Genomic DNA, 27,600 nt, shown 5'->3' with positions numbered 1-27,600 from the left:
TTTGCTTTTAATTCCCTTGCCTTTGGGGATGTGTCGAGTAAGAGATTGCTACGGCTGAGGTCAGAGAGGTCTTTTCCTGCTTTCTCCTCTAAGGTTTTGATGGTTTCCTGTCTCACATTCAGGTCCTTTATCCATTTTGAGTTTATTTTTGTGAATGGTGTGAGAAAGTGGTCTAGTTTCAACCTTCTGCATGTTGCTGTCCAGTTCTCCCAGCACCATTTGTTAAAGAGGCTGTCTTTTTTCCATTGGATGTTCTTTCCTGCTTTGTCAAAGATGAGTTGGCCATACGTTTGTGGGTCTAGTTCTGGGGTTTCTATTCTATTCCATTGGTCTATGTGTCTGTTTTTGTGCCAATACCATGCTGTCTTGATGATGACACCTTTGTAGTAGAGGCTAAAGTCTGGGATTGTGATGCCTCCTGCTTTGGTCTTCTTCTTCAAAATTCCTTTGGCTATTCGGGGCCTTTTGTGGTTCCATATGAATTTTAGGATTGCTTGTTCTAGTTTCGAGAAGAATGCTGGTGCAATTTTGATTGGGATTGCATTGAATGTGTAGATAGCTTTGGGTAATATTGACATTTTAACAATATTTATTTTTCCAATCCATGAGCAGGGAATGTCTTTCCATTTCTTTAAATCTTCTTCAATTTTCTTCATAAGCTTTCTATAGTTTTCAGCATACAGATCCTTTACATCTTTGGTTAGATTTATTCCTAGGTATTTTATGCTTCTTGGTGCAATTGTGAATGGGATCAGTTTCTTTATTTGTCTTTCTGTTGCTTCATTGTTAGTGTATAAGAATGCAACTGATTTCTGTACATTGATTTTATATCCTGCAACTTTGCTGAATTCATGTATCAGTTCTAGCAGACTTTTGGTGGAGTCTATCGGATTTTCCATGTATAATATCATGTCATCTGCAAAAAGCGAAAGCTTGACTTCATCTTTGCCAATTTGGATGCCTTTGATTTCCTTTTGTTGTCTGATTGCTGATGCTAGAACTTCCAGCACTATGTTAAACAACAGCGGTGAGATTGGGCATCCCTGTCGTGTTCCTGATCTCAGGGAAAAAGCTCTCAGGTTTTCCCCATTGAGGATGATGTCAGCTGTGGGCTTTTCATAAATGGCTTTTATGATCTTTAAGTATGTTCCTTCTATCCCGACTTTCTCAAGGGTTTTTATTAAGAAAGGGTGCTGGATTTTGTCAAAGGCCTTTTCTGCATCGATTGACAGGATCATATGGTTCTTCTCTTTTTTTTTTGTTAATGTGATGTATCACGTTGATTGATTTGCGAATGTTGAACCAGCCCTGCATCCCAGGAATGAATCCCACTTGATCATGGTGAATAATTCTTTTTATATGCCGTTGAATTCGATTTGCTAGTATCTTATTGAGAATTTTTGCATCCATATTCATCAGGGATATTGGCCGGTAGTTCTCTTTTTTTACTGGGTCTCTGTCTGGTTTAGGAATCAAAGTAATACTGGCTTCATAGAATGAGTCTGGAAGTTTTCCTTCCCTTTCTATTTCTTGGAATAGCTTGAGAAGGATAGGTATTATCTCTGCTTTAAACGTCTGGTAGAACTCCCCTGGGAAGCCATCTGGGCCTGGACTCTTATTTGTTGGGAGATTTTTGATAACCGATTCAATTTCTTCGCTGGTTATGGGTCTGTTCAAGCTTTCTATTTCCTCCTGATTAAGTTTTGGAAGAGTGTGGGTGTTCAGGAATTTGTCCATTTCTTCTAGGTTGTCCAATTTGTTGGCATATAATTTTTCATAGTATTCCCTGATAATTGTTTGTATCTCTGAGGGATTGGTTGTAATAATTCCATTTTCATTCATGATTTTATCTATTTGGGTCATCTCCCTTTTCTTTTTGAGAAGCCTGGCTAGAGGTTTGTCAATTTTGTTTATTTTTTCAAAAAACCAACTCTTGGTTTCGTTGATCTGCTCTACAGTTTTTTTAGATTCTATATTGTTTATTTCTGCTCTGATCTTTATTATTTCTCTTCTTCTGCTGGGTTTGGGGTGTCTTTGCTGTTCTGCTTCTATTTCCTTTAGGTGTGCTGTTAGATTTTGTATTTGGGATTTTTCTTGTTTCTTGAGATAGGCCTGGATTGCAATGTATTTTCCTCTCAGGACTGCCTTCGCTGCGTCCCAAAGCGTTTGGATTGTTGTATTTTCATTTTCGTTTGTTTCCATATATTTTTTTTTTTCAACGTTTATTTATTTTTGGGACAGAGAGAGACAGAGCATGAACGGGGGAGGGGCAGAGAGAGAGGGAGACACAGAATCGGAAACAGGCTCCAGGCTCTGAGCCATCAGCCCAGAGCCTGACGCGGGGCTCGAACTCACGGACCGCGAGATCGTGACCTGGCTGAAGTCGGACGCTTAACCGACTGCGCCACCCAGGCGCCCCCCATATATTTTTTAATTTCTTCTCTAATTGCCTGGTTGACCCACTCATTCGTTAGTAGGGTGTTCTTTAACCTCCATGCTTTTGGAGGTTTTCCAGACTTTTTTCTGTGGTTGATTTCAAGCTTCATAGCATTGTGGTCTGAAAGTATGCATGGTATAATTTCAATTCTGGTAAACTTATGAAGGGCTGTTTTGTGACCCAGTATGTGATCTATCTTGGAGAATGTTCCATGTGCACTCGAGAAGAAAGTATATTCTGTTGCTTTGGGATGCAGAGTTCTAAATAGATCTGTCAAGTCCATCTGATCCAATGTCTCATTCAGGGCCCTTGTTTCTTTACTGACCGTGTGTCTAGATGATCTGTCCATTTCTGTAAGTGGGGTGTTAAAGTCCCCTGCAATTACCACATTCTTATCTATAAGGTTGCTTATGTTTTTGAGTAGTTGTTTTATATATTTGGGGGCTCCGGTATTCGGCGCATAGACATTTATAATTGTTAGCTCTTCCTGATGAATAGACCCTGTAACTATTATATAATGTCCTTCTTCATCTCTTGTTACAGCCTTTAATTTAAAGTCTAGTTTGATATAAGTATGGCTACTCCAGCTTTCTTTTGGCTTCCAGTAGCATGATAAATAGTTCTCCATCCCCTCACTCTCAATCTAAAGGTGTCCTCAGGTCTAAAATGAGTCTCTTGTAGACAGCAAATAGATGGGTCTTGTTTTTTTATCCATTCTGATACCCTATGTCTTTTGGTTGGCGCATTTAATCCATTTACATTCAGTGTTATTATAGAAAGATACGGGTTTAGAGTCATTGTGATGTCTGTATGTTTTATGCTTGTAGTGTTGTCTCTGGTACTTTGTCTCACAGGGTCCTCCTTAGGATCTCTTGTAGGGCTGGTTTAGTGGTGACAAATTCCTTCAGTTTTTGTTTGTTTGGGAAGACCTTTATCTCTCCTTCTATTCTAAATGACAGACTTGCTGGATAAAGGATTCTCGGCTGCATATTTTTTCTGTCTAGCACACTGAAAATCTCGTGCCAATTCTTTCTGGCCTGCCAAGTTTCAAAAGAGAGATCAGTCACGAGTCTTATAGGTCTCCCTTTATATGTGAGGGCACGTTTACCCCTTGCTGCTTTCAGAATTTTCTCTTTATCCTTATATTTTGCCAGTTTCACTATGATATGTCGTGCAGAGGATCGATTCAAGTTACGTCTGAAGGGAGTTCTCTGTGCCTCTTGGATTTCAATGCCTTTTTCCTTCCCCAGTTCAGGGAAGTTCTCAGCTATTATTTCTTCAAGTACACCTTCAGCACCTTTCCCTCTCTCTCCCTCCTCTGGGATACCAATTATGCGTATATTATTTCTTTTTAGTGTATCACTTAGTTCTCTAATTTTCCCCTCATACTCCTGGATTTTTTTATCTCTCTTTCTCTCAGCTTCCTCTTTTTCCATAACTGTATCTTCTAGTTCACCTATTCTCTCCTCTGCCTCTTCAATCCGAGCCGTGGTGGTTTCCATTTTGTTTTGCATTTCATTTAAAGCGTTTTTCAGCTCCTCGTGACTGTTCCTTAGTCCCTTGATCTCTGTAGCAAGGGATTCTCTGCTGTCCTGTATACTGTTTTCAAGCCCGGCGATTAATTTTATGACTATTATTCTAAATTCACTTTCTGTTATATTATTTAAATCCTTTTTGATCAGCTCATTAGCTGTTGTTATTTCCTGGAGATTCTTCTGAGGGGAATTCTTCTGCTTGGTCATTTTGGATAGTCCCTGGCGTGGTGAGGACCTGCAGGGCACTTCCCCTGTGCTGTGGTGTATAACTGGAGTTGGTGGGCGGAGTCGCAGTCAGACCTGATGTCTGCCCCCGGCCCACCGCTGGGGCCACAGTCAGACTGGTGTGTGCCTTCTCTTCCCCTCTCCTAGGGGTGGGATTCACTGTGGTGTAGCGTGGCCCGTCTGGGCTACTTGCACACTGCCAGGCTTGTGATGCTGGGGATCTGGTGTATTAGCTGGGGTGGGTAGCCAAGGTGCACAGGGGCAGGAGGGGCAGGCTTAGCTTGCTTCTCCTTAGGTGATCCACTTCGGGAGGGGCCTTGTGGCAGCGGGAGGGAGTCAGATCCGCTGCCGGAGTTTAGGCTCCTCCGCAGAAGCACAGAGTTGGGTGTTTGCGCAGAGCGAGGAAGTTCCCTGGCAGGAACTGGTTCTCTTTGGGATTTTGGCTGGGGGATGGGTGGGGGAGATGGCGCTGGCAAGCGCCTTTGTTCCCCACCAAACTGAGCTCTGTCGTCCGGGGGCTCAGCAGCTCTCCCTCCCTTTGTCCTCCAGCCTTCCCGCTTTCCAAGCAGAGCTGTTAACTTATGACCTCCCAGACGCTAAGTCGCGCTTGCTGTCGGAACACAGTCCGTCAGGCCCCTCCACTTTTGCCAGCCAGACTCGGGGGCTCTGCTTGGCCGGCGAGCCGCCCCTCCGCCCCGGCTCCCTTCCGCCAGTCCGTGGAGTGCGCACCGCCTCGCCGCCCTTCCTACCCTCTTCCGTGGGCCTCTCGTCTGCACTTGGCTCCGGCGACTCCATTCTGCTAATCCTCTGGCAGTTTTCTGGGTTATTTAGGCAGGTGTAGGTGGAATCTAAGTGATCAGCAGGACGCGTGGTGAGCCCAGCGTCCTCCTACGCCGCCATCTTCCCTCCCTCCTTAAAGATGAGTTAAAGAGTCTGTATTCTCAAGAAGTTTATTCTCTAATTGGAAAATGCATCCTTCCAGGTTCTATCAGCAGTGGCTGGAATGAGAAGGAGAATTTACATTGGGCTGCCCCTTGACAGGGTTTTTAGATGGTGCAGTTTCACTTAGAAGGGGAGTAGGTATGCAGTCAATATGAAGAATAACTTTAAAATTTAGCTTTGGAATAAAGGCATCATGGTGATCAAAGTTAGAGGTGGGATAAACTAAGCGTGTCCTTGGAATGGCCATTACAATTGGAAAATTGAAACACAGACATCACGTGCACTTCAGTCCCTTGTCCCTCCTCCACCAGGAAGCATCTGGGAGGCTTAGTGACAAATGGCAGGCAAGATTAGGGCAATCAGGGTTGGGTCAAACTTCTAAGAATAGAACTAGACAAGCTCATGTGGAATGAGGAAATCATATACAGAAATCCAACTTATGTGGGCAGCTGCAGAACTGGTCCCTAGACTGAGATGCAGGTGAGGCAATCTGAGGAGAAGGGACAGCAGGGAGCAAGTCTCCACCTTGCTCAGGTTGCTCTGGTGGAGGTTTGCTGCCAATACCACTAGCACCAGAATTATGTTCTTCAGTTCTAACACGGTTCACTCCATTTTAAGTGACATGAGTTAGAGTAAACTGTTTGACCAAAGTCTGGATACTATGAATGAAGAACAGTAAGGAGGATCACTGAAAGTAGAGCAGAGTATCTATACAATATCTAAATCACACAGTAGGAAATACAACTAAGTGGGTAATTTCCTTCCTCTCCTGGTAAATGATATTCCTCCTCCAAGATTGTTCTAGTGTCATCTCCTCTGGAAAGGCTTCCCTAACCACTCTAAGACGTTGACTTCATCTTTTATGCTTCATTTTTCTTCTATTCATAACCTTTCTAGGGACACCTGGGTGGTTCAGTTGGTTGAGCGTCCAGCTTTGGCTCAGGTCATGATCTTGCAATTCGTTAGTTCAAGCCCCACATCGGGCTTGCTGCTGTCAGTGCAAAGCCTGTTTCAGATCCTCTGAGTTCCTCCCCCATTTGCATTCTCTCAAAAATAAATAAAACATTAAAAAAGAACCTTCCTAGTTCTTAAGATATTAATGTATAAATAAAAGCTTCTACCTCTAACTGCCCCTAGCTATAAAAATCTTTGCTACCTCAGTGTCAAATCTAGTATACAAGATGCAATCAGAACATGCTGTTGACTGAGAAAGAGGAAAAAGAAAAGTAAGGAAACAAGGGAGGGAATGAGAAAGGAAAGGGAGGAGGGTGGAAAGAAGGGAAGGAGAGGACAAAGGTAGATTGATTCAGTATGTAACTGATGTTGTCAGACCTGCCCCTGCATCCCCCTTACTCTCTCCTTCCTCACATCTGGGCCTCCTGATCTCCTCTAGCAGGCTTAACTGCCTGCAGTGTCTAGGATCAGTCCTACCAGAGGCAGTCAAGATGTAAGCCTGTTTTCTATGGTTTAGTATCACATCTCTTCCTATAGCTCTTCTCCTAAGACTGTCCCTGACTGATCAACAAGGCCAGAGTTCCTGAGTCTCTCTTACTATCCGCTTTCTCATCACTGAGAGACCACTGCAACCCTCCAGGTCCATGTTTGGGACCTCTCTATCTGCTGATCATAGGCCAGGGGCTTACTACCAGATATGCTTGATGGCCTCTCCTCAGGGGCAACCCCAACAGCCTACCTGTTTTCACTGGCTTTGGTCCCTTACTGCTGACTATTATCCTAGATTCCTCCCAGCATGCCCAAGGCCTGGCCAGATCTCAAGATTCAGCAAGAGCGAAACACATAATCACTGTGGGGATTTTGAGCAATAGAGTGATATATGTCAGGGGAAATCCCTTCAATGTGTGGAGAGAGGGTGAGAAGGCATTCCACTCTGCTTCTAAATGTTTACAAAGTAACTTATGAAAACACCCTGACTTAAACGCACTCAAAAAGCCCTTTAAAATTTTTGCTTTTCATGTTAGGAATTTTTGGTACTTAGATTTTTTGTGAAAAGACTTTCAGGATATCTGTTCTGCTTTTTAAAGAAGGAATCTGATTACTGAAACTTGAGTGAATCTTGGGAATCATAATTCTTCAGAAAATTTCTGTGAAATATGGACCATGATTAGTCACAGGGAAATGGTTGCATTTATTGCCAAATCAATAATTAACAGTGACACAGTATTTACCGAACTAGTATTTGTTGAATGAATAAATAAATGAAAGAATATGTGCACATCTGTGTGTCTGTATGTAGAAAAAGGTGATGGGTGGGTGAAGATACACTGATGGTATCTGTTCCACAACACCAAATAGTTTCATGACTCCACTGTTTTTGAAGCAGACATTTTGACACCTCACATAAACTTCATTAACGTTGAATGGATGTTAATAATAAAAAGCATTAGGAATTCTCTCTTGCAGTTCTGCAAGTAGAACTGTCCAAACAAGAAATAAGAGACTTCAGAGGACGAGTTGCTAACCCCAGGCCACTGAACCTTGTTCATCTTTGGGCCCACTTTAAGGGACACAAAGAGAGCAAGAAGCCTTTGGAAATGGTAAAGGTGATAATATATGCTATGTTCTCATTCTGGAAACATGGCTATCTCATACATTCCATCTGGGCCTGAGTGTTTATTTAGTAGTAGTTGCTTAGAGTTCTTAAGATTAACCTGCCATAGAATCACCTCAAGGATAATGTAGAAAATTACAGTATTGATACAAATATGATGTCTGTGTGTGTGTGTGTGTGTGTGTGTGTGTGTAATTGAAATAGCAGTCCTATAAGGTATGTATATGAAAAGTCAACCTTAAATTGCCATTCTGTGAGGAAATGTCACTTTACAAGTCTAACATTATGCCTCAGGCTTCAGCACTCAGGAGTTTGACAGACTGGAAAAGGAAGTAAATCCAATGAATAATATCCTATTTGGTTTCTAGCAGCAGGTACTGGTCTTATGTTAATTATTGTGACAATAAGAGGGAAAAGACATTATCTAAAGTAAGAGATTCTAAATTTTGTTCTGGCCTATTATGTAATGATGTGAAAGAAATTGAGAACTTAGCTCTTTAATTCTGATTTTTCTTTTTAATTCTATATAAATTAATTATACATAATTCTTTATAAATTATGTATTCCAAAATTACATCACAGGACTTTGTACATGTAAAACATTCTTATTACAGATGAGTGAACAGGTATTTAAAATGCAATGTATTCTAAGGCTGAACCTCAAATACACACCAAAAAATTATATAAATCTGGGCAGCAATCCAAATACTCTAAGACAGTGCCATTCTGTGTACTTTTAAATTATCAATTGAGCTTGATGAGACTTGTGAAAATAAGCCAAGGAAAGCATCATCCATATCTCAGATGCATGTTTTCCTGTCTTCTCATTCATTTTTCCTGGTGTAAACAGAGGTACCTACCTGTGCAAAGAAATGGCAAATCTAAAGAGAAAATATATATTAAAAATCACAGAGCAAAGGCAAAGAGCTCTAGAGTGTCAGACAAGAACCCTGTATTCTCATTCAACCTTTGTCCTTTATAAGCTGTATGACATTGAAGAAATCTCCCTAAGTCTCATTTCCTATGTCATTAATTTAATTACTAATGATAATAATAATAATAATAATAATAATAATAATAATAAAATAACACTGATCTCATTTGAACTATGTGGCAAAGATAGTTGCTATATATTTTACCATACCATTTCCTTTTCCTGGAAACTCTGGAAGATTCCATTCTTCTCAGCCTTCCTTATAGTAAATTGGGGATCATCTGCCTGAATTCTGACCAATGAAATGTAAACATAAGTGATATAAGCCATTCCCAAACTGATCTGTAAACATATCTCACAGGATCCTCCAGCTCTCGTCTCCTGTCCTGTGACTTCTTAGTAGCCACACATTACATAGCGGAGCTACAAGATAAGACAGCAGCCCAAGTCTCTGTATTTCCTATACATATCCTATGTATAGGAGAGCATGAGTAGGGGAGCCAACAATCCTACTCAGCCTATGATGTGAACAAGAAATAAAACTTATTTTATTAAGCCTCTATGATTTTTAGGTTTATGGGCTATCACACATAATATAGCCTATCCTTACTAATAAAATGACTAAGTGAGAAACTAAATTTTACTTGTTTTATATATCAATGTACTATACAGCTATACAGGGTAGTATTGGTAGCAATGATAGAAAACTTGTAAAAAAATTTAATAGAAATTCTAAAGTTTTTTAACATTATACCATTCACTATATATAAAGTCTTCCTGAAAGGTAGAATCCAGTTACCACAGACCAGCCACACACTTATGTGAGAAATTACTATATGTCTCTACCTTTAGCATATCCTAGAAACATAGACAGAGATGACCCATTTTACCAAGCATTTCAACTGAAATGATTAGGTAGCTGCGACCTCATCACATGTGTTCATTATAATAAACTGTAGTCAATGACACTAAGTTCCTAGAAGGAGTCACCTCTAGTCCAAAGATAAAAATTCACACCAATGTAAAGTGATTCTCTCACCTTCAAATCAGAACTGAAGGATTATTGTGACCATTTTTTTTTTAGATCTCCTTTAAGGAAACCTCTTTTCTTGGTTCTTAGAAAAGAACAACAAAACGCTAAGATTTTAAAGATAGTACAATTTTATATACACTGATTTTGTCGAAATTTCAAGTACTATTTACGTACAATTTGGAGGAAGCCTCCCTGAAGACCTGAAGAAATGGTACCGTTTTTGAACCATTTTTATTATAAAAAATACCATTGTTATTTACATAGCATCAAATTTTCTTGATCAAACTGTTTGGTCAATCAAAGAATTATTCCCTTTCAAGGCTTTTGAAGAGATGTTAATTCAAATCAATAAAAGGAATCCTTGATTAAATCCAAGAGAATTTTATCAATTCAATTGTTCCTTATTGGATGATTATTACGTGTTACTTTACAAATATCATTGACAGGATTTAAAAAGTTTGTCATAGAATCAGAGGACCAAAATTCAGTTCATAGAAGGCTAAAAATATGCCTTAGATTTAATTTTTAAATGCAGCTTTCCAAAAATCAGACATGCACTTTAGAGTTATCTTGACATCTCTAGAAGTGCATAAATAAATTTAAACTGATCAATGACCTACCTTAATGAAAGAAATTACACCCATCTTAAACACTTGTAATTTATCTTTATGATGGTGCCAATTCATCAATTTTAGAATTCAGAAATTAGGAATTAAGGCAAAAACTGCATTTAGCAAAATCAACCATCTAAAGGAAGACAGTGAAGGATACACCTCAGGTTAACAGAAAACTGAGATTGCATGTTCCTGAATTTCTTGACATGCTAAAAATTCATCATATAACTTCTTACACAGTTTAGAAGAACCATAACAAAACACAGGCCAAATCACCAGAGTGACTTGGCAAACCGACTGCATTTACATATATTGAAACAAAACACTTTGACAAGGTTTAATGAAAGATAGCCTGACTTCCCGTTATGGCAGGGACTACTCATTCCTTATCAAAACTTCCACTCTCCCATTCCTTTTTAGAGAACAGAACACTAATTCCAGCAATTCCATTTTTAGTTATTTATCAGAAGAAAATAAAAATACTAATTCCAAAAAACCAGCACCCTATGTTCATAGCAGCTTTATTTACCATAGCCAAGATATGAAAGCAACCCAAGGATGAAAATGGATAAAAATATGAGATATGTATATGATATGTACATATCCCATTATCCCATATACATATATCACATGTGGGTGCATATATAAATATCTTACACACACACACACACACACACACAATAGAATAGTACCATCCATAAGAAAGAATGCAACAACATGGATGGATACTGCAAGGTAATATGCTAAGTGAAATAAGTCAGACAAATAAAAACCAATACCATATGATTTCATTTATATGTGGGATCTAAGAAACAAAACAAAGAAGCAAACAAAACAAAATAGAAAAAGACTCACAGATACAGAAAACAAACTGATGGTTGCCAGAGGGCAGGAGGGTAAGGAGATAGATGAAATAGGTAAAAGGACTTAAGTACAATTTCCAATTACAACATAAATAACACACAGGGATGTAATGTATAGCATAGGAAATATAGTCAATAATATTGTAACTACTTTGTATGGTGACAAATGATAACTAGACTTATTATGGTGACCACTTCATAATGTATGTAAATATTGAATCATGTTTACACCTGAAACTAATACAAAATTTTATGTCAATTGTTCTTCAATAAAAAAAAAAAAAGGAGGGAGGGAGGGAGAGAGGAAGGAAGGAAGGGAGGGAAAGAGGGAGGGAGTCACTCTCTGGTAGTGAGGTCTAAATAATCTGCAGAATCTTCTCCAGACCCGGCTCTTGCTTCTAACTAAAAGTTTCTCAAATATGTCACGTCACTTGTCAATCCCTCCTTTAACAGAGATGACCTAACACCCATCTGCTATATGCCAGAATTACCAAGTTCTTCCTCCTTCTCCCACATGTCCATTCGAGAAATGTGTTTTTTTTTCCTTAAAATGCTGTTAGTGATTATCTAAGTTTGGTTGAAACTAAAGACATAAATTTGTTATGTGTCATCCTGTGTATGCAAGATCTTCCTCTACTGAACATATTATTGTTTTTATTCCCTTTGTAAACAGCTAAGATCATTGTATTTTAAATAGAAAGGTATCATGGATAAGAAATAAGTATTAGTTAACTATGACCTTACCAAAATAAAAAAAAAAAAAAGGAAAACAAAAGGAAATGCAACACTTTTTTTTCATGAGTACATTGCTTCCTGGAATGAAATTGTATGTATCTATGAACGAACGTTTGGTATGTTCAAGGATAATGTGAGATTTCAGAGAAAGGTGCTTAAAGAAAACTGACTCAACTTTTAGGGGCCACTTTTTTAAAAATTTTTTGCCTTTCTTACTGCTCCTGACACATATTTACAATGTCTAGAGCTCCAATTACTACCATGGACTCTGAGTTCCATGCACTAGGAAGGAAGAGTAGAAAAGTAAGAGCTTGAGTGCTTGATGACAGGATGGAATTACTATATGACCAGTATAGTCTACATCTAGACTACCCGTGCATGAGACATATTTAGCCTATTTAACAGTATTCACCAAATTTGTTAAAATATTAATATGTTTTGTAAGTAAATCAGCACTATGGAGAATTTGTTTTAATAATGTTTTCTTGACATAAGAGACCTGGAGATAACAATTTACTGGGAATCCAACTCCCAAGGAAGATTTTCCCTTCCAATTCCCCAAAAAGACCAAAAAAAAATGTATAATGAGAAATCCTGCCGATTCATATCTTCTAACGTAATTTAGGGAAGAAGACGAGAAATACTCTGCTGCAGAATGTGTGCATTGGCATGTGAAAATATGAAGAGCGCTATCTAGATTAAACTGTTTTTCTATTATTTCTATTTCCAGGATTCTGTTTTTTAAAAATCTGTTGATTCCTATATAGGAACAATGATTAAAATTTTAGTTTCCAAATAAAGTTCACCCAGAAACTTCCTGTCGATGGCCAGGGAATTTTTGAAAGCCTAACGTTCTGTGCAATCCCATCTACTTCAACCATGTACATGAAAAGAGGGAACTAGTGGAAGAAGGAGAATGGAGAGACAAAACAAACCTATTTATGTCCAGCTGGGTCTTAAATGAAAAGGACCCTATTCTATTGCATACTTTCCCCCCCTACTATATTCTATATAGGAAGGCTAGGAAGCTTTCATCTTTCAACCTAGAAATAAAAATAATAAACATCTCCAAGATTTTAGTATAAAAAAAATTCCCAGTACAGGACTCTCTCTTCATCTCAATTTTATCTCATTCATTTTCCTCTAAGCAAGCTAAATGAAAAAGCAAAGTGCCAATACTAATATCTATTTTTATTTTTCAAGTAAATGGCTGATATGTTAAATTCTCAGGCTACAAAGTCATTGTTTTTTTAAGCCATTATGAGGAAGAAAAAATAAAAATGAAAAAACTAAAACCACAAGTCTCCAAATGAACTGTTTTAGGATTTACGTTAAAAGTGATTCCGCCATCTATTATATGTGTTCATCTTAATAGCTTAGAGCTGTTACACCTTATGCCAAACGTAGAAATACAAAGTTTTATTGAGAATAAAAACAGTATTACACATACTCTGAAGTTTTTTTTAAATAAAAGTTAGACAAACCAATGTATTTCTATTATAAGTTATTTTCTAGAAGATTATCATTTTGTGGTTAATAATTATAGCTAAATTAATTTTCATTAAAGTATCACAGAACTTACTTAACATCTTGTGGCAGGTGTAATAAAAAATATTTTAAATTAAGTGATGTTCAGGACTTACCACCTCCTCCTCCAAGAAGACTGGCATTTGCTGTTTAAAACAAAACAAACAGAAAACATTAAGTAATATATAAAAACTATAATACGCCAGATAGGTTAAGTAAAAGCTACTGGTGATCACGTCTCTTATAAATACGCACATACACTCACACTATGTACTTTCATATAAAGATAGCTTCTATTACTGTTTTATGATGGCATGAAAATTAAAATAATTTAATAACTCTATTTTCTCTTCAAAAGACTGTATTTATATGTACTCCCTTCTAATAAAATGAAGCACATGTTGTGATTCTTTTATTTTCTGTTCAATATCTAAAATAACCTTCTATGTTCTCTATTTTATAAGGTAGAGAGAGAGAGAGTATGTTATTTAGGCAATTCAGTGATTTCAAAGGACCATGTAACATAAAAGAATAATGATAATTTTAATAAACCATCATCAAATAAAGTATCTTAAGACACTGTGCAGTAAGAACTCTTAGTAACAGATTACTTTTAGCATTAACTATTTATTTGAGGAAACAAAATTTTAAGCATTGTTGTAAAACAATGTGTCATTTCTTACCCAGTTATCCATTATTCTAGCACACATATTTATAGAAGCCAAGTAATAAGCTAAGTATAAGATAATTCCATTTGAATTTCTTTCAAGAGTTCAAAATTTCATAAAGTCCCATTCCAGGTTTCTGCTGAAGTATTAAACAGCTTTATGCCTATGTTTATCTAGTCATTATAACAGCCTGAAAACAAAAGTCAATATACACTGCACTGAGCTTTATTCCATAGCGTTCTTATGTATCATAGGTATTTTCATGCCATTATAAAAAAAGAAATCCTACAGCAGTATTAAAAAAAAAAAGTATGCGGTGTCCAAGGTCTCTTTGTATAGAAACTTGAGCTACCAAAAGATTAAACAAATCATTTAGGAAAGAGGAGTGGGAGTCTTTAACTTGAACTTTAGTGTGCTGTCCACACCACGCATTGTCATAATTAAGAGAAGCAAATATCCAAGTGTTACTGATTCCATCAATAGGTAATGGATCATTTCATGAACAAATGCCTATATTCATAGTTCCATGAGGTTAAATATGTGATGGCTTGCTAATTTTTACAACACTAAAGAGAATATCATGAAAATCCAATAAGACCACATGCCTTTGAAGTTCTTCTTAATATGTCAATATATTAGAGCATCAAATCTTATTCCATATGATCTTCCAAGGACAGAGCCATCTAACTGCCGCTCTTGCCTTCCTCTTGATACTTTTTTCACAATCATGAACTAAATAGCAATGTCATTAATCAACCGTGTTAAAAAAAAACACTTTTGATGTCATAAAATCTGCCATTTTGTCAACTCAGGACCCCAAATCCATCTGACTTCACAGTGAGAGTGTAAAGTATGTATGTAGATGATATTGAGGACTTAATGTCCAGCATCAAACTTTGTAGCTGTTGAAGGGGTAGCTTGCTGCAGGGGCATGAGGAAAGATGTGAATTCTATTTTGGTTCCCATACCCCTATCTTAATGGCAGAATTTTCATGATCAACCCATATCTCTTACCTAATTCAAATATCTTCTAAAATCTTAGCTACATGCATTTATAAAATCACATGGCTGCTGATTGTTTATTTTTATATTTCATTGGGTACTATTTCCCTATCTATAGGTTTTTCAGTTCCCTGGAATTCTGTTTTTCTCCAACGTTCACATATTCATTCAGAAGGAAAAAGGTATTTTCAAGAACAAACAACAATAATGGATAGTAGCTTTTCATTCAAATTATCATGCCCAGGAGCGCAATAACACAACACAGTCTACTCTCACCCAATGCTTTGCTGAATAAAGGTAGAGGTTGCGTGTTTTGAGAACATAGACCAAGGTTCATCTATTTAAGTAGGCACTTATCCAATAGACGTGGGTGGATGAGTAGCATAGGTGTAAGAACTGGAATCCCAGTCCCAAGAGAACCATCAAGTCAATTTATGTCAGATGTGTGTTCATGTCTAGATAAGCATATCTGGTCACATTTTAATATCAACATAGAACTAATTTGCAAAACTATGGCATTCTACATAGTGTCCCATCACTTTTAAGATAATTTCATGTGCATTACCCTTCATGTAATAGAATCTTAATCTAGGATTCTAAAACATATTCACAAACATATATACATGTGTGTGTGTGTGTGTGTATATATATATATGTATATATATATATACACACACACACACACACATATATATATTCAAAACAATATATTTGTAATTTCTAATAATTTCTAATTTCCAATAACTATAATTATGGTAATGATTTTTCTAGAGAATTCATGAAATTTAAGCCTATTTTATTATTTCTATTCTTAATTTTTTTAATAAAATGTATCTTAGCAAAAATATCAAGGCAATTTTCTTCAGTAAATGTGGCATAAATGAAGGCAAATAAAAGTAAACCTTTATCATGATTTCAAACATTACTTTACCTTCACAAAACACCTTATATATAACTGATGCTCAACGTTTATTGGCCAGGTAGATTAATATTTCTTCCATTTTACAAAAGTAAAAATGACTTTTGTGTGTCTAAAATTAATAGTCATTTAATTTCTACTTAATTATATTTAATAAATTGAGGTACATCCCAATTACATATGAAACCCTTAAAGACAAGGTCTGAGTTTAATAGTTTGGCCTGCATCTAAGAAGCATTCAATACATGTTTTCTAAAAATAAGATAATTGGTAAGTTCAGTACAATTTCGTTTTGATATAAGTGGTATTTATTTATTGAATGTGTGGAAAGAGCAAACTTTGGTCCTTTTTCTTCCTGTAAAATCAAAGACCATTAACGAAACTCTTCAAATTTCTTTGGAAATATTTAATGACTAAGCATGTAAAAAACATGTTTCTATATTTCTGTCTCTATCAAGTCCTTTGCTAGAGGGAATTCTGGACATGCCTCTTGTTATTCCCAAAGTTTCAGAGAGAAGGAAAAGCAGAAAAGAAACAAAGAAAACTTCAAGCTTATGAGCATACCACTGCTTCTAAAATAAGATTTTACTTATTTTTTTTTCAACGTTTATTTATTTTTGGGACAGAGAGAGACAGAGCATGAACGGGGGAGGGGCAGAGAGAGAGGGAGACACAGAATCGGAAACAGGCTCCAGGCTCTGAGCCATCAGCCCAGAGCCTGACGCGGGCTCGAACTCACGGACCGCGAGATCGTGACCTGGCTGAAGTCGTACGCTTAACCGACTGTGCCACCCAGGGGCCCCTAAAATAAGATTTTAAACTATCTTCTCTGAGTATGCTTACTAATCAACACTATTTTTATTCACATTTTCCTAAATAAAATACCCTATTACCAGAAAGGTAGAGGAAAAAATCAAGCTCCAGTAATTGCCTCAAAAATCGATTGAATGAGAAACTAAAATGAGCCATTACATGTTAATGAATCTCTGTATTGCACTTCTTCATACCCCCAAAATAACTCAATGAGGTGAACAGTTTCACTGTTTATAAAGTGAAAAACAACAACAACAACAACAACGCTGAACATAAAATGGGATAAAGGGTTACGTAAATCTAATTTCAAAGTGGCAAGTATGGAGAATTTATTTATAATACCCTAATCAAATGATTAATTTTTTAGAATTTTTGAGAAATTATTTTCTTCTATTTGAACTCAATTTTTTTGATGAAAAACTTTAATGAAAAATTTTAATAAAAATTATACATTTCTATAAGTATATTCATTTTTAAATTATCAAAACCAAAGGAAAAAAAGAAGACAATGTAGGAATCCTTTTCTTGGGATAATTAGCCTAAATGAAAAATGGTCATAGCACTTACCAACAGTATCCTCATTTCATGTGTTGCTCAGAACATAAATGGAATATTATACTGCTTTCTTTCTTTTAAAAAAATGATCTTGAAAGACCCTCTGTGTACATATATGTCTGTATATGCATGCATTTGTGTCTTTTCACAAATATAATGATAATTAAATCGTGGATCAAAACATGAAAAATAAAATTACTATATAAGTAATCTTCTATTACCTGAAGCTCCTAAATGGAATGTGTGCCATAACATTATTAGAAATGTAAGAAAAGCTATAATGTATCAAACATCCTAACTGAGTTTTTCTCCTAATATCTCAAAAACCTTCTATACTCTTTATAGTATCAAAGAAAGAATACTGAACTGAGATCCGGGTAACCTGTTTTAATTTGCCGCAATTTCTAAATATATCAGTGGTTTGGGTGTCATAGTCAACTACCTTATTTATCTTCTTCCATCAGGAAATTTAGAATCAATCAGAGATGGCAAACAAATGTCAAACAATTCTAATTCACTAATTAAAAAAGACTGTACCTCTTGATTTGAGAAAGATTTTAAGGCTAAATCTAAGCTCAGTGGGAAAGAGAACTATGATTGTTTAATAATATTTATGACAGAGTGGGATAGGGAGAATCGAAATGTCAGAGGACATGACATATATTGGGGATCTCTGCATCAGACAATTTCTCTTAGTTTTGATAGTTCTCTTAGATTTGAAAGTTTTGGATGTAATAAATGTTATTCAGTAACATTTAAAAAAAAAAAACTGCTAACCTAACATGTACTAGCCTTGTCCTTTAGCATACTTAACAGCTGCTGCAGTTTGTGAGTCTGAAATGCAGTAGCTACTGTTTATCCACAGGGGACACTGTCCAAGACTTCCAGGGGATGCCTGAAATCACAAATAGTACTGAAACCTGTGTATACTATGTTTTTTTTTTCCTTTTCCAATGCGCATCTATCATAAAGTTTAATTTATAAATTGGACACAGTAAGAGATGAAGAATAACTAATAATAAAACAATTATAATAATGTACTATAATAAATGTTAAGTGAATGTGGTCTCTTTGACTCTCTAGTGCTGTACTTGCCCTATTTCTTTTTGTGATGACGTGAGATGATAAAATGCTTACATGATGAGATGAAGTGAAGTGAATGCTGCAGGCATCGTGGCATAATTTTAAGATACTATAGACCCTCTGACGATAGATCAGAAGGAGGATTATCTGCTTCCAGATGGTGGGTGAACATGGGTAACTGAAACCACAGAAAGTGAAACAAAGATGAGAAGGGACTACTGTAATCCAGTCTGTGAAATAATCCAGAGCGTAATTTACGCTGACTGTGAGCCAAACTGGCCTGGTAAATGTTTGGAACAAGTTTTTATTCTACTTTCCAAGTAATTTCCTATTATCTCTACAGTAATTATTTGTTTTCCACTCCATTTCTACCCCCCACCCAAGACTATCTGTCAAACAAGCAACAGTTTGGGAGATTAGTCTTGAAACACTGATTAAAACTATTTGTGTAGGGTTTCTATTTTCTTTTCATCGTTATAAAGGATATTATAATAACTTTCATTCTAACAGAATCCTGACTACCTAGTGTAGTTTATTTATTCCGCTTTCTTATTACAATAGGGCACATGGGATGTCAAAAATGATTGTTGGCAAAAACTTCCCAGGAACTCTACCTAAAACACTATTTCATTCACAACATGTTATCCTAAAGATACAAAAGCCAAAATATCACCCTGTAGAATGGCACATGTTATATTCCCTACACTTGAAACTGAAAGTAGGAAGTGCTTAAAAATCTAAGATTAAAATCCCAAGCATTTGCATGACTCTTGAACTGCTTTATACAGGGAACAACCATCCCAACTGACAGCTGTGGAAATACAATCTACACAGACAAATTCAGCCATCAATTTGGCAACAGCTCTCTACTCATGCTTTACTAGATTTATACCTTCTAAACAAAATCAACGGAATGCCAGAGGTTTGGGGCAATGGTATAATTTCCTGCTTTGAAGCTGACAAAGAGAGAAAATTAAGCATAGGCTTAACTACCTCGCATGTAGAAACCAGGCATAAACACATGATTAATACTTTACATTTCATACTTAACTGCAGAATTTAAAGGAACAATTGATTATTCCAGGGTCTGTGTGTTTTGTATAAGCTGCAATCCACTATGAAGCAAAAAACAGAATAAAAATTAGAAAATTTACTTGGGAGTATTAACAAATAAAACAAAACAGCATTATCCTCATTTAAGTAGGAGGGAGGAGAAAGAGCTGCCTCTCTTTAGCCAATGTGGCTTTATCAGCTCTACAGCTTTATCAGTTACAGTGCACCCAGTAACTTCAAGAAATACTGCAACATGGAAGGAAAACCACTTATGTTGTCCAATTCCTTCATTTCACAAAAGTGGAAAGTTAAAGAGGATCAAAGATGTGAGATAACTTATCTAGGATCAGACCTAGGTAAAGAACCTACCATACAATACTGCGAATTTCAAACTGGTAAAAAAATGCACACACATGCACACACACACACACACACCACAAACACACACAAACATACACTGAGGTTTCCTCCACTATCTGAAAAATTAGCATTCCTATGAAACTTTTGGGTATAAAGCAAAGAAACAATTATCATTAATTTATACAGAAATTTGTTTTTAGCATTCCCAGGCCCAAAATTAACTTCTTTTAGACTTTTCTGATACCTTAGAACACAACTTGCTCATGGATACACAAAATAAACTGAGATAAAGCACAGATGCTCACAGGGTTCAAAGCTATTGTAAGCTTAATGCTGAGATGCTGAGTCTAGTTCTCAGGGAAGGAGCTTGGTGGTGCCACTCTCACTGCTCAGAGTGCACAATGCCTCTCTAATGGCTCGCTGCAGAAAAGTGCTGAATGCTATTTTCACTTTTTTGAAAAAGCAAAAATCCTCTTCAGATTTCTTTCACTTAGAGGAAAAAGGCACCAACATAGATATTTTGACTAAGTTGGGTAGTGTAATATGAACTTTTTAAAAGCAGGAGATACTTGTATGTGTGTGTGTGTGTGTGTGTGTGTGTGTGTATACACACACATAAATATATACATATATACACATATATTTATATACATGTACATTTTTTCTCCTCAAAAATTGCATCCAAAGATAGTAACAAAACATAATATGCATGCAGTCTACTGAATGTGATCCTACTGAAGATCACTGAATTTGATTATTAAAGGGTGAACTAAAGCATTGCCAGTTCCTACAGCTGCATAATGCAATGTAACTAGTGCAAAATGAGAGGAATCAGCACATGTTTTTACGTACGAGTCATCCTTCTTGACACTGTATTACGAATCAGTTGTAATTTTGATGATGATAACATTGGCTCAGTTACAAAAATAGGATTACTTAAGTAACCAATCTGGGGCTTTCCAAAGAGTGAACAAGGGTGTCTAAATAGGGAAAAAATGAGTTCAAATGTGTATTAGTTTTGTGGTTATAATGATACAAGACACTTGAACAGCAGTTTTGTCTTTGACAAGAAAGGTTTTGAATACAAACCACTTCTCAGTTTGAAAAATGGAAGATGTGCTTATCTAAGGGAATGGGATACACTTTTAGCCCGATTAAAACATAGGCCTTTACTTGCACCCTCATTTACATGCTTCTTGGGAAGATGAATTTGTTTCAATAAAACCTGTTTCTTTTAAGAAAACTGTTTAAAAAAAAAAAAGAAAAGAAAAAGAAAACTGTTTTAAATAGTTTCCTTATTTCATATTTCTTTTTTTTTTTTTTCAGCGTTTATTTATTTTTGGGACAGAGAGAGACAGAGCATGAACGGGGGAGGGGCACAGAGAGAGGGAGACACAGAATCAGAAACAGGCTCCAGGCTCTGAGCCATCAGCCCAGAGCCTGACGCAGGGCTCGAACTCACGGACCACGAGATCGTGACCTGGCTGAAGTCGGACGCTTAACCGACTGCACCACCCAGGCGCCCCTCATATTTCTTTTAATATTATGGAATATTTATTTCTCTCCAATAATGAAATAGTATCGAGTCTTTTAAAAAAAGGTTTCTTTTTAATTACACTTTAATTTAAATAAGACAAAAGAATAATTCTCATAGTCAATAATGGGAAGATTGAGACAAAGAAACTCAAAGGTAAAGGATTTGGGATTAAGGAAAATGCATAGGATTGCTACCCTGAGAATACTCCTTAGAGGAGTATTTGCTGATATCAATAGCACCCTGCACAATTCTTGGCACAGAGTAGGTACTCAATAAATACTTGTTAAATATATAATTAAGAAAATTACTGGAATACTGAAGAATGAGAGAGGAGAAAGGAAAAGTCTTATTTGTGGGACAGGTGAGAGAGCTACAATAATAGGTAATGACTCCTTCGCAATTTTACAGCCAAGTGAGGCTGTGCCAGGGGAAAGCCAACAGATCAAGGTCCAATTCCAGACTCTATCATCATCTTTGAGAAAGTTCTTGAAACTCCAGCTAATTATCTAACCCCTTTTAGAGTCTTTTTCTTAAGCAGTAATTTGGGAAAACAACAGTCATGGTACAGGTTTGCTGAGCAGAGTGAGGGCGATAACTATGTGAACCACTGCATGGCACCTGGCACTTACTGCAGCTCAGTAAACATCAGCTCCTGCTACCTCTGGCACTCATGCTAGACGTTAATAATTATTGAATAAAACCCTCACTATTTAAAAGCATTCAGACAAATCTATACCTTGTGGGGGCCAGAATCATGTTCATCTTAGAAAACTCCAGGCCTCTGCCCTCACTCTGAGATGTCTTGTGCTGTATGTACCCTCATCAGAATTTGGGGAAGAAACTAGGATTAGGCATGGAGGAGAATGAGGAAAAATGCCATCTTCAAATTCTTTTTTTTTTTTTTTAATTCTTTCTTTGGGCATAGGCCAATTAAAGAATAACTCTATGAGCCCACAAAGAAAATGGATGTCAATACTTTGTATATTATAACAGATTTCTCCCTTCTGGGTTATTTTAATTATTTGGTTCAAAAATGATGTTGGATATTTATACCAGATAGCTTCTGTTTACTCCTTAAGACCCATTCTCTCTCTTTTTTTTAGATATAAAATTGCTTTTTATTTTATTTTTTTATTTTTAATATGAAATTTATTGTCAATTGGTTTCCATACAACACCCAGTGCTCATCCCAACAAGTGCCCTCCTCAATGTCCATCACCCACCCCCCATCAACCCTCAGTTTATTCTCAGTTTTTAAGAGTCTCTTATGGTTTGGCTCCCTCTCTCTCTAACTTTTTTTTTTCCTTCCTCTGCCCGATGGACTTCTGTTAAGTTTCTCAGGATCCACATATGAGTGAAAACATATGGTATCTGTCTTTCTCTGTATGGCTTATTTCACTTAACACTCTCCAGTTCCACCCACGTTGCTACAAAGGGCCATATTCCATTCTTTCTCATTGCCACGTAGTATTCCATTGTGTATATAAACCACAATTTCTTTATCCATTCATCAGTTGATGGACATTTAGGCTCTTTCCATAATTTGGCTATTGTTGAGAGTGCTGCTATAAACATTGAGGTACAAGTGCCTCTATGCATCAGCACTCCTGTATCCCTTGGGTAAATTCCTAGCAGTGCTATTGCTGAGTTAAGACCCATTCTCTATCCTACACCCTGTTCTCTGCCCAAAGTGATCTATATATAGAACATCAATGGGTCCTCTCTTACCCTCTGGCTCTGGTTGGGTTCAGTCAATGGGGAGCCCTGGCAGGAACTGGTGGAAGAAATAAAAATTCCATTCACGGGTAGCTGGGTGACTCAGTCAGTTGAACATTCCAACTCTTGATTTTGGCTCAGGTCATGATCTCATGGCTTTGTGGGTTCAAGCCCCACAATGGGCTCTGTGCTGGCAGCATGGAGCCTGCTTGGGATTCTCTCTCTCTCCCTCTCTCTGCCCTTCCCCCACTTGCTCAGTCTCTCTCAAAATAAATGTCTCAAAAATGTCTCTGTCTCTCTCAAAATAAATAAATGAACTTAAAAAAAAATCCATTCCAAGTTTTTATTTCCCTGGTTCACTCCTATAAGCTTACCTTGAACTGACTACATCCCTTGAATAAAGGTCACTGCTCTAATCAACTTCATTTAGTTTATAATATGACTTTCTCTCCTTTTGGGTTCTGATATGTCTCCTTCTACTCATCTCTTTGAGCTTAACATGGTTAACAGCTGTGCTGTTGGTAACCACGGTTGCTGAACAATCCCTTGAGTTTCTTCTACATCATTCCTGGCTCTAACCCTTGTACATATTCCCTTTATAAATAAGCTGTCCCCAAAATATCTTAATTGATTGTGCCAAGGTTCCTGTAGGGACCTTGATTGGATAGATATGATTTACACAAACTCGTCACAATTGGTGGCTCACCTAAATCTCACATTCCTTCCCAAACTATCTTACCCTAACTCTTATGAGGGTAGCACCTATTCTTATGTTTCTATTTGTGGAATAATAAATACAGTAGACTAATGTTTTCCTTATTAATTAAAAATATAAAAATTTAAATATATAAAAAATATGAACATAAACATATAAAATAACATGTATTCATTTGAACATATGAATCAAGAATTTTATTAAACTCAAGTAGTCTTAACTACTATTCCTTTTCATATTCAAATCCATGTTGATATAAATATATATACACAAAAATGAGTCTTCCTGAGATTGTTGTTTAAAATACAATGGATCCTACTATAAAAAAATAACATGCAACATAATTTTCTCATTTACCAATACACCAAAGGTCTAACTAAAAAAATAATAAATGTACTATAATTTTCTAAAATTTGAGTGAAACAATTCCTATTATCTATGGGCACTTAGGTTGCTTCCAGTTTCCCAGTACAGACAATGATCTAATAAACACCCTTGTGTGTGTATAACTGTGTGGGTTTGTGTATTCCTACATACTGATATTTGCCCTGTAGAATAAATCTTCCAAAGTATTTACATTTAAAAGAGCATATGCTTTTTCAGATTTAAGAGTTTAACAAAATTATTAAAATTTGTATATTAAAATAATTCAAAATTAGCAAAAATTTAACATTCATAAGTATACCCTGGGAAGCACATTTGATGTCCGCCAATAATAAGCTGATCAAAATGTTTTGACAAGTACATGAAGTTCACTGAACTGCTTCTGATTTAAATGTAAAATACATCAGTGAAAAGTTCTCACTTATACCTGAAAGGATATTCAGTCTGAGTTTCTGACTGATTTCAAATATATAAATTTTAAAATGATATGTTTTTAATGTAAAAATAATAAAGCCATCTCAACTGATGGTGAGCCTCTTTAACCATTTTCTTTTCATGTTTACTAGATACAAACCATGACAGGTCTTGAACTTCAAAGCAAACTAAAATTTTGGCTAGAAAAGATTAGAGAGAAAGTTTCCACTACTTTCTAATTAAATTTCTTGCAAATTTAAAGTACACTTCAAAAGTTTAAAGACACAGGAGTTCAGAAGATAGTAACTTATTAGAAAGATATGGAAGGGAAAGTTATCAAAAAAAGAGACGTAAGAATGCTTGAGCTCAATATGGATTTCAAGGCTAAGTAAAACTATTTCTTTTCTTTTTCAAACTACTGTACTTTCTCTAGCAGTGCCAATTCTACTTATGTTAAATTAAAGAATATTCAATAGAACATGTTTCAATTTTTTTTCTTTTTCCAATCTAAACACATCATTTTAAAGCAACATTCTTCTTTCAGTTCATTAAAGTTTTGTTTGTTTGTTTGTTTGTTTGTTTTTTATACAACTAAAGTGTGCTGTCTCACAGAGCTGACCTGGCTCTCCATCCTAACACAATACTTGGATCATCAAGCAGTTCTGATTTAAGTATTTGTACCAAATTTGGCCTTGTGACATGGCCAATTTATGAAAATTTAAAACGAGCTCTTGTATGATTCATTTCTATCAGAAAGTCATGCTCTGAATCACCAAGCCAGTGGACAAGCTGACACATATTTTAGTAAGCTTATAAAGGTGAAAAATACACCCATTATCACAACCAAATAAAAGCATGTACAAATAAATCATGATGACAATTTTCTGAGCATCTATTATTTATTAGGCAATGTCTAAGAGTTGATCTGTATGGTATCTGTCATACTTCAACTAATCTTTTACATAAAGTGGGAATTTTTACTTTTTTTATAACAAATGAGGAAACCAAGGCTAAAGTAACACTAAATTGCTTGTCTTGAGTCATCGACTGCTAAGTAAGTATTCAGCCCAAGGTTTGACCCCTAAACATCTAACCAATTATCCATACAGTATGCTAGACTAGCTCTAAAGGAATTATTTTATTTCTTCCAAATTATTTCAAAATAGTGTTTATCTAATGCCCATGAAAAACTATGTATTCTAATAACACTAACGGTAGTATTACTAGTTTTTAAATCTAGCTGGTGACCAGAATTGGATAGCATTTACATGCATCATACAACTTAAAATTATAAATATTTAAGAGTCTTTAGTTATACTTTCCTGTGTCATTTACTAACATTACTATAAAAATCAGCAATTTGGATCTCATAAAATCAGAAATTGTCTATAAAGGAAAACTCCTTTGAAACATTACACTTAATATTCTGATAACATTGATAATTGGCTTTTAAAAAGATGAAAATTGTCAGTATGATTTTAGGCAACATGAACAATTATGTATATACTGCTACCAATGAGCGTATATGGTTCTTAACATGGCTTTTGACTTGAACTAAGTTAAATTTATCAAAACAAGAATAGTACATTAAAGTTTGAATTTCACCAGGTAAATGTAAACTAGCTAATTTAAGATTTTATCTGCCTATAGTGAAAAATACAAAATGAAAATAAATATATGCTTTTATTTGTCCTAAACTTTCTATCATAAGCACTCCTCATCCTTGAATTTAGGATTACCAAATAAAGAGTATTTTTGATAACTTGAAGTAGCAAGTAAAAAACATAATGGTTTTTCTCCTGCCTAAATTACCTAAGCTTAATAATTCTATTTCAAATTATGGTTGCCTTTTATTGATGTGCAATGAAATTTTAAATTGTTCAAGGATATAATAAACATATTATTATGTTTATATAAACTACAAGCATAAAAAGTCATCTCTTCCAAAACATGGAAAAGTATAACTTTATCAATATTAAGTTTAATTGTTTATGAAAAAACCTCACTTTTTTGTACACAGGAGACAAATTATAATTTGCATCCTGTGAATCAAAAAATACCAATTACTTTTGCTATTACAGTTCCATCAGGCCAGCTGTGGATTCTATAACAGAGATTAGTTTTATTCTGATACATTGAAAAGCACTGATACTAATCTCAGACAAAGGTATTACCATTGGTGAGATGATGATTACTGATTACAGAGGCTTTTTAAAAATTATTATTATTTAACAAATCTCATAGTATAACTAAATAAAACTTACTAAAAATAGTTGCTTTTCTAATGTCATTCTGAAATATCCAAATATCAGAAATAAAATAGAAGCTGCAACAGTTAATAAAAAAATTTGTAAACAGTATTCCAGATGCAATGAATTTGTTGGCTACCCAAAACAATACTTAATATTAACCCTAATGTCACCATAATTAGTCATATGATTTTTGGCAAGCCATCTAAACCTCTGTGCCTTGATTTATCATTTATAAAAATATAAATGACAATTTAATTATTTAAAAACCACTTGTTCAGACAATATGTGTGGGTGCTCCAAAATATGTGCTTTGGGACAATATAACTGAGTAAAATAGACACATTAAATTAAATAATCTACAAATTATAAATACTTTAATAATTACTTAATATTTTAATGTCTTTAATATCTAAACATTAGAATCATGATATTGAAGATCATTCAAGAAAAAATATTGCTTTACAAGTTGACAGTACTTTATGTTATTATATTTTCTAAAATTTTGCCCTCTCAGACTTCCAGTCCAAGCAAGATCACACAGACTTACTTTTTCTTGTTAAAATTTTCCTCCCCACTCCCTCAGTAAGTACAACTAAAAATGGTGGAAATAATAACCAAGGGAGAACTCAGAAGGCTCAAGGAGGGGAGGGGAACCAGCTGGAGATCCCAGGGCAGGAAGAAGGTAACCTAGGCCCACCATTTCTTGATATCCAAC

At 35.8% G+C, this 27,600-nt stretch overlaps 1 protein-coding gene across 2 annotated transcripts in view; it reads right to left on the bottom strand.

Annotated features, from left to right (window-relative positions):
• Nucleotides 1-27,600, bottom strand: part of MACROD2 (mono-ADP ribosylhydrolase 2) — a 2,046,639-nt gene that overhangs the window by 1,509,288 nt on the left and 509,751 nt on the right. For both annotated transcript variants that reach the window (XM_045445353.1, XM_045445352.1), the window contains exon 4: nt 13,531-13,560. In XM_045445353.1, the coding sequence (XP_045301309.1) occupies nt 13,531-13,560 (30 nt within the window). The remainder of the gene's footprint in view (nt 1-13,530; nt 13,561-27,600) is intronic.

Source organism: Leopardus geoffroyi, chromosome A3 (assembly GCF_018350155.1).
Source record: "Leopardus geoffroyi isolate Oge1 chromosome A3, O.geoffroyi_Oge1_pat1.0, whole genome shotgun sequence".
In the NCBI taxonomy this organism is placed as follows: domain Eukaryota; kingdom Metazoa; phylum Chordata; class Mammalia; order Carnivora; family Felidae; genus Leopardus; species Leopardus geoffroyi.
The sequence above is the reverse complement of the archived record's forward strand: the minus strand, read 5'-3'. Positions and strand labels throughout refer to the sequence as shown.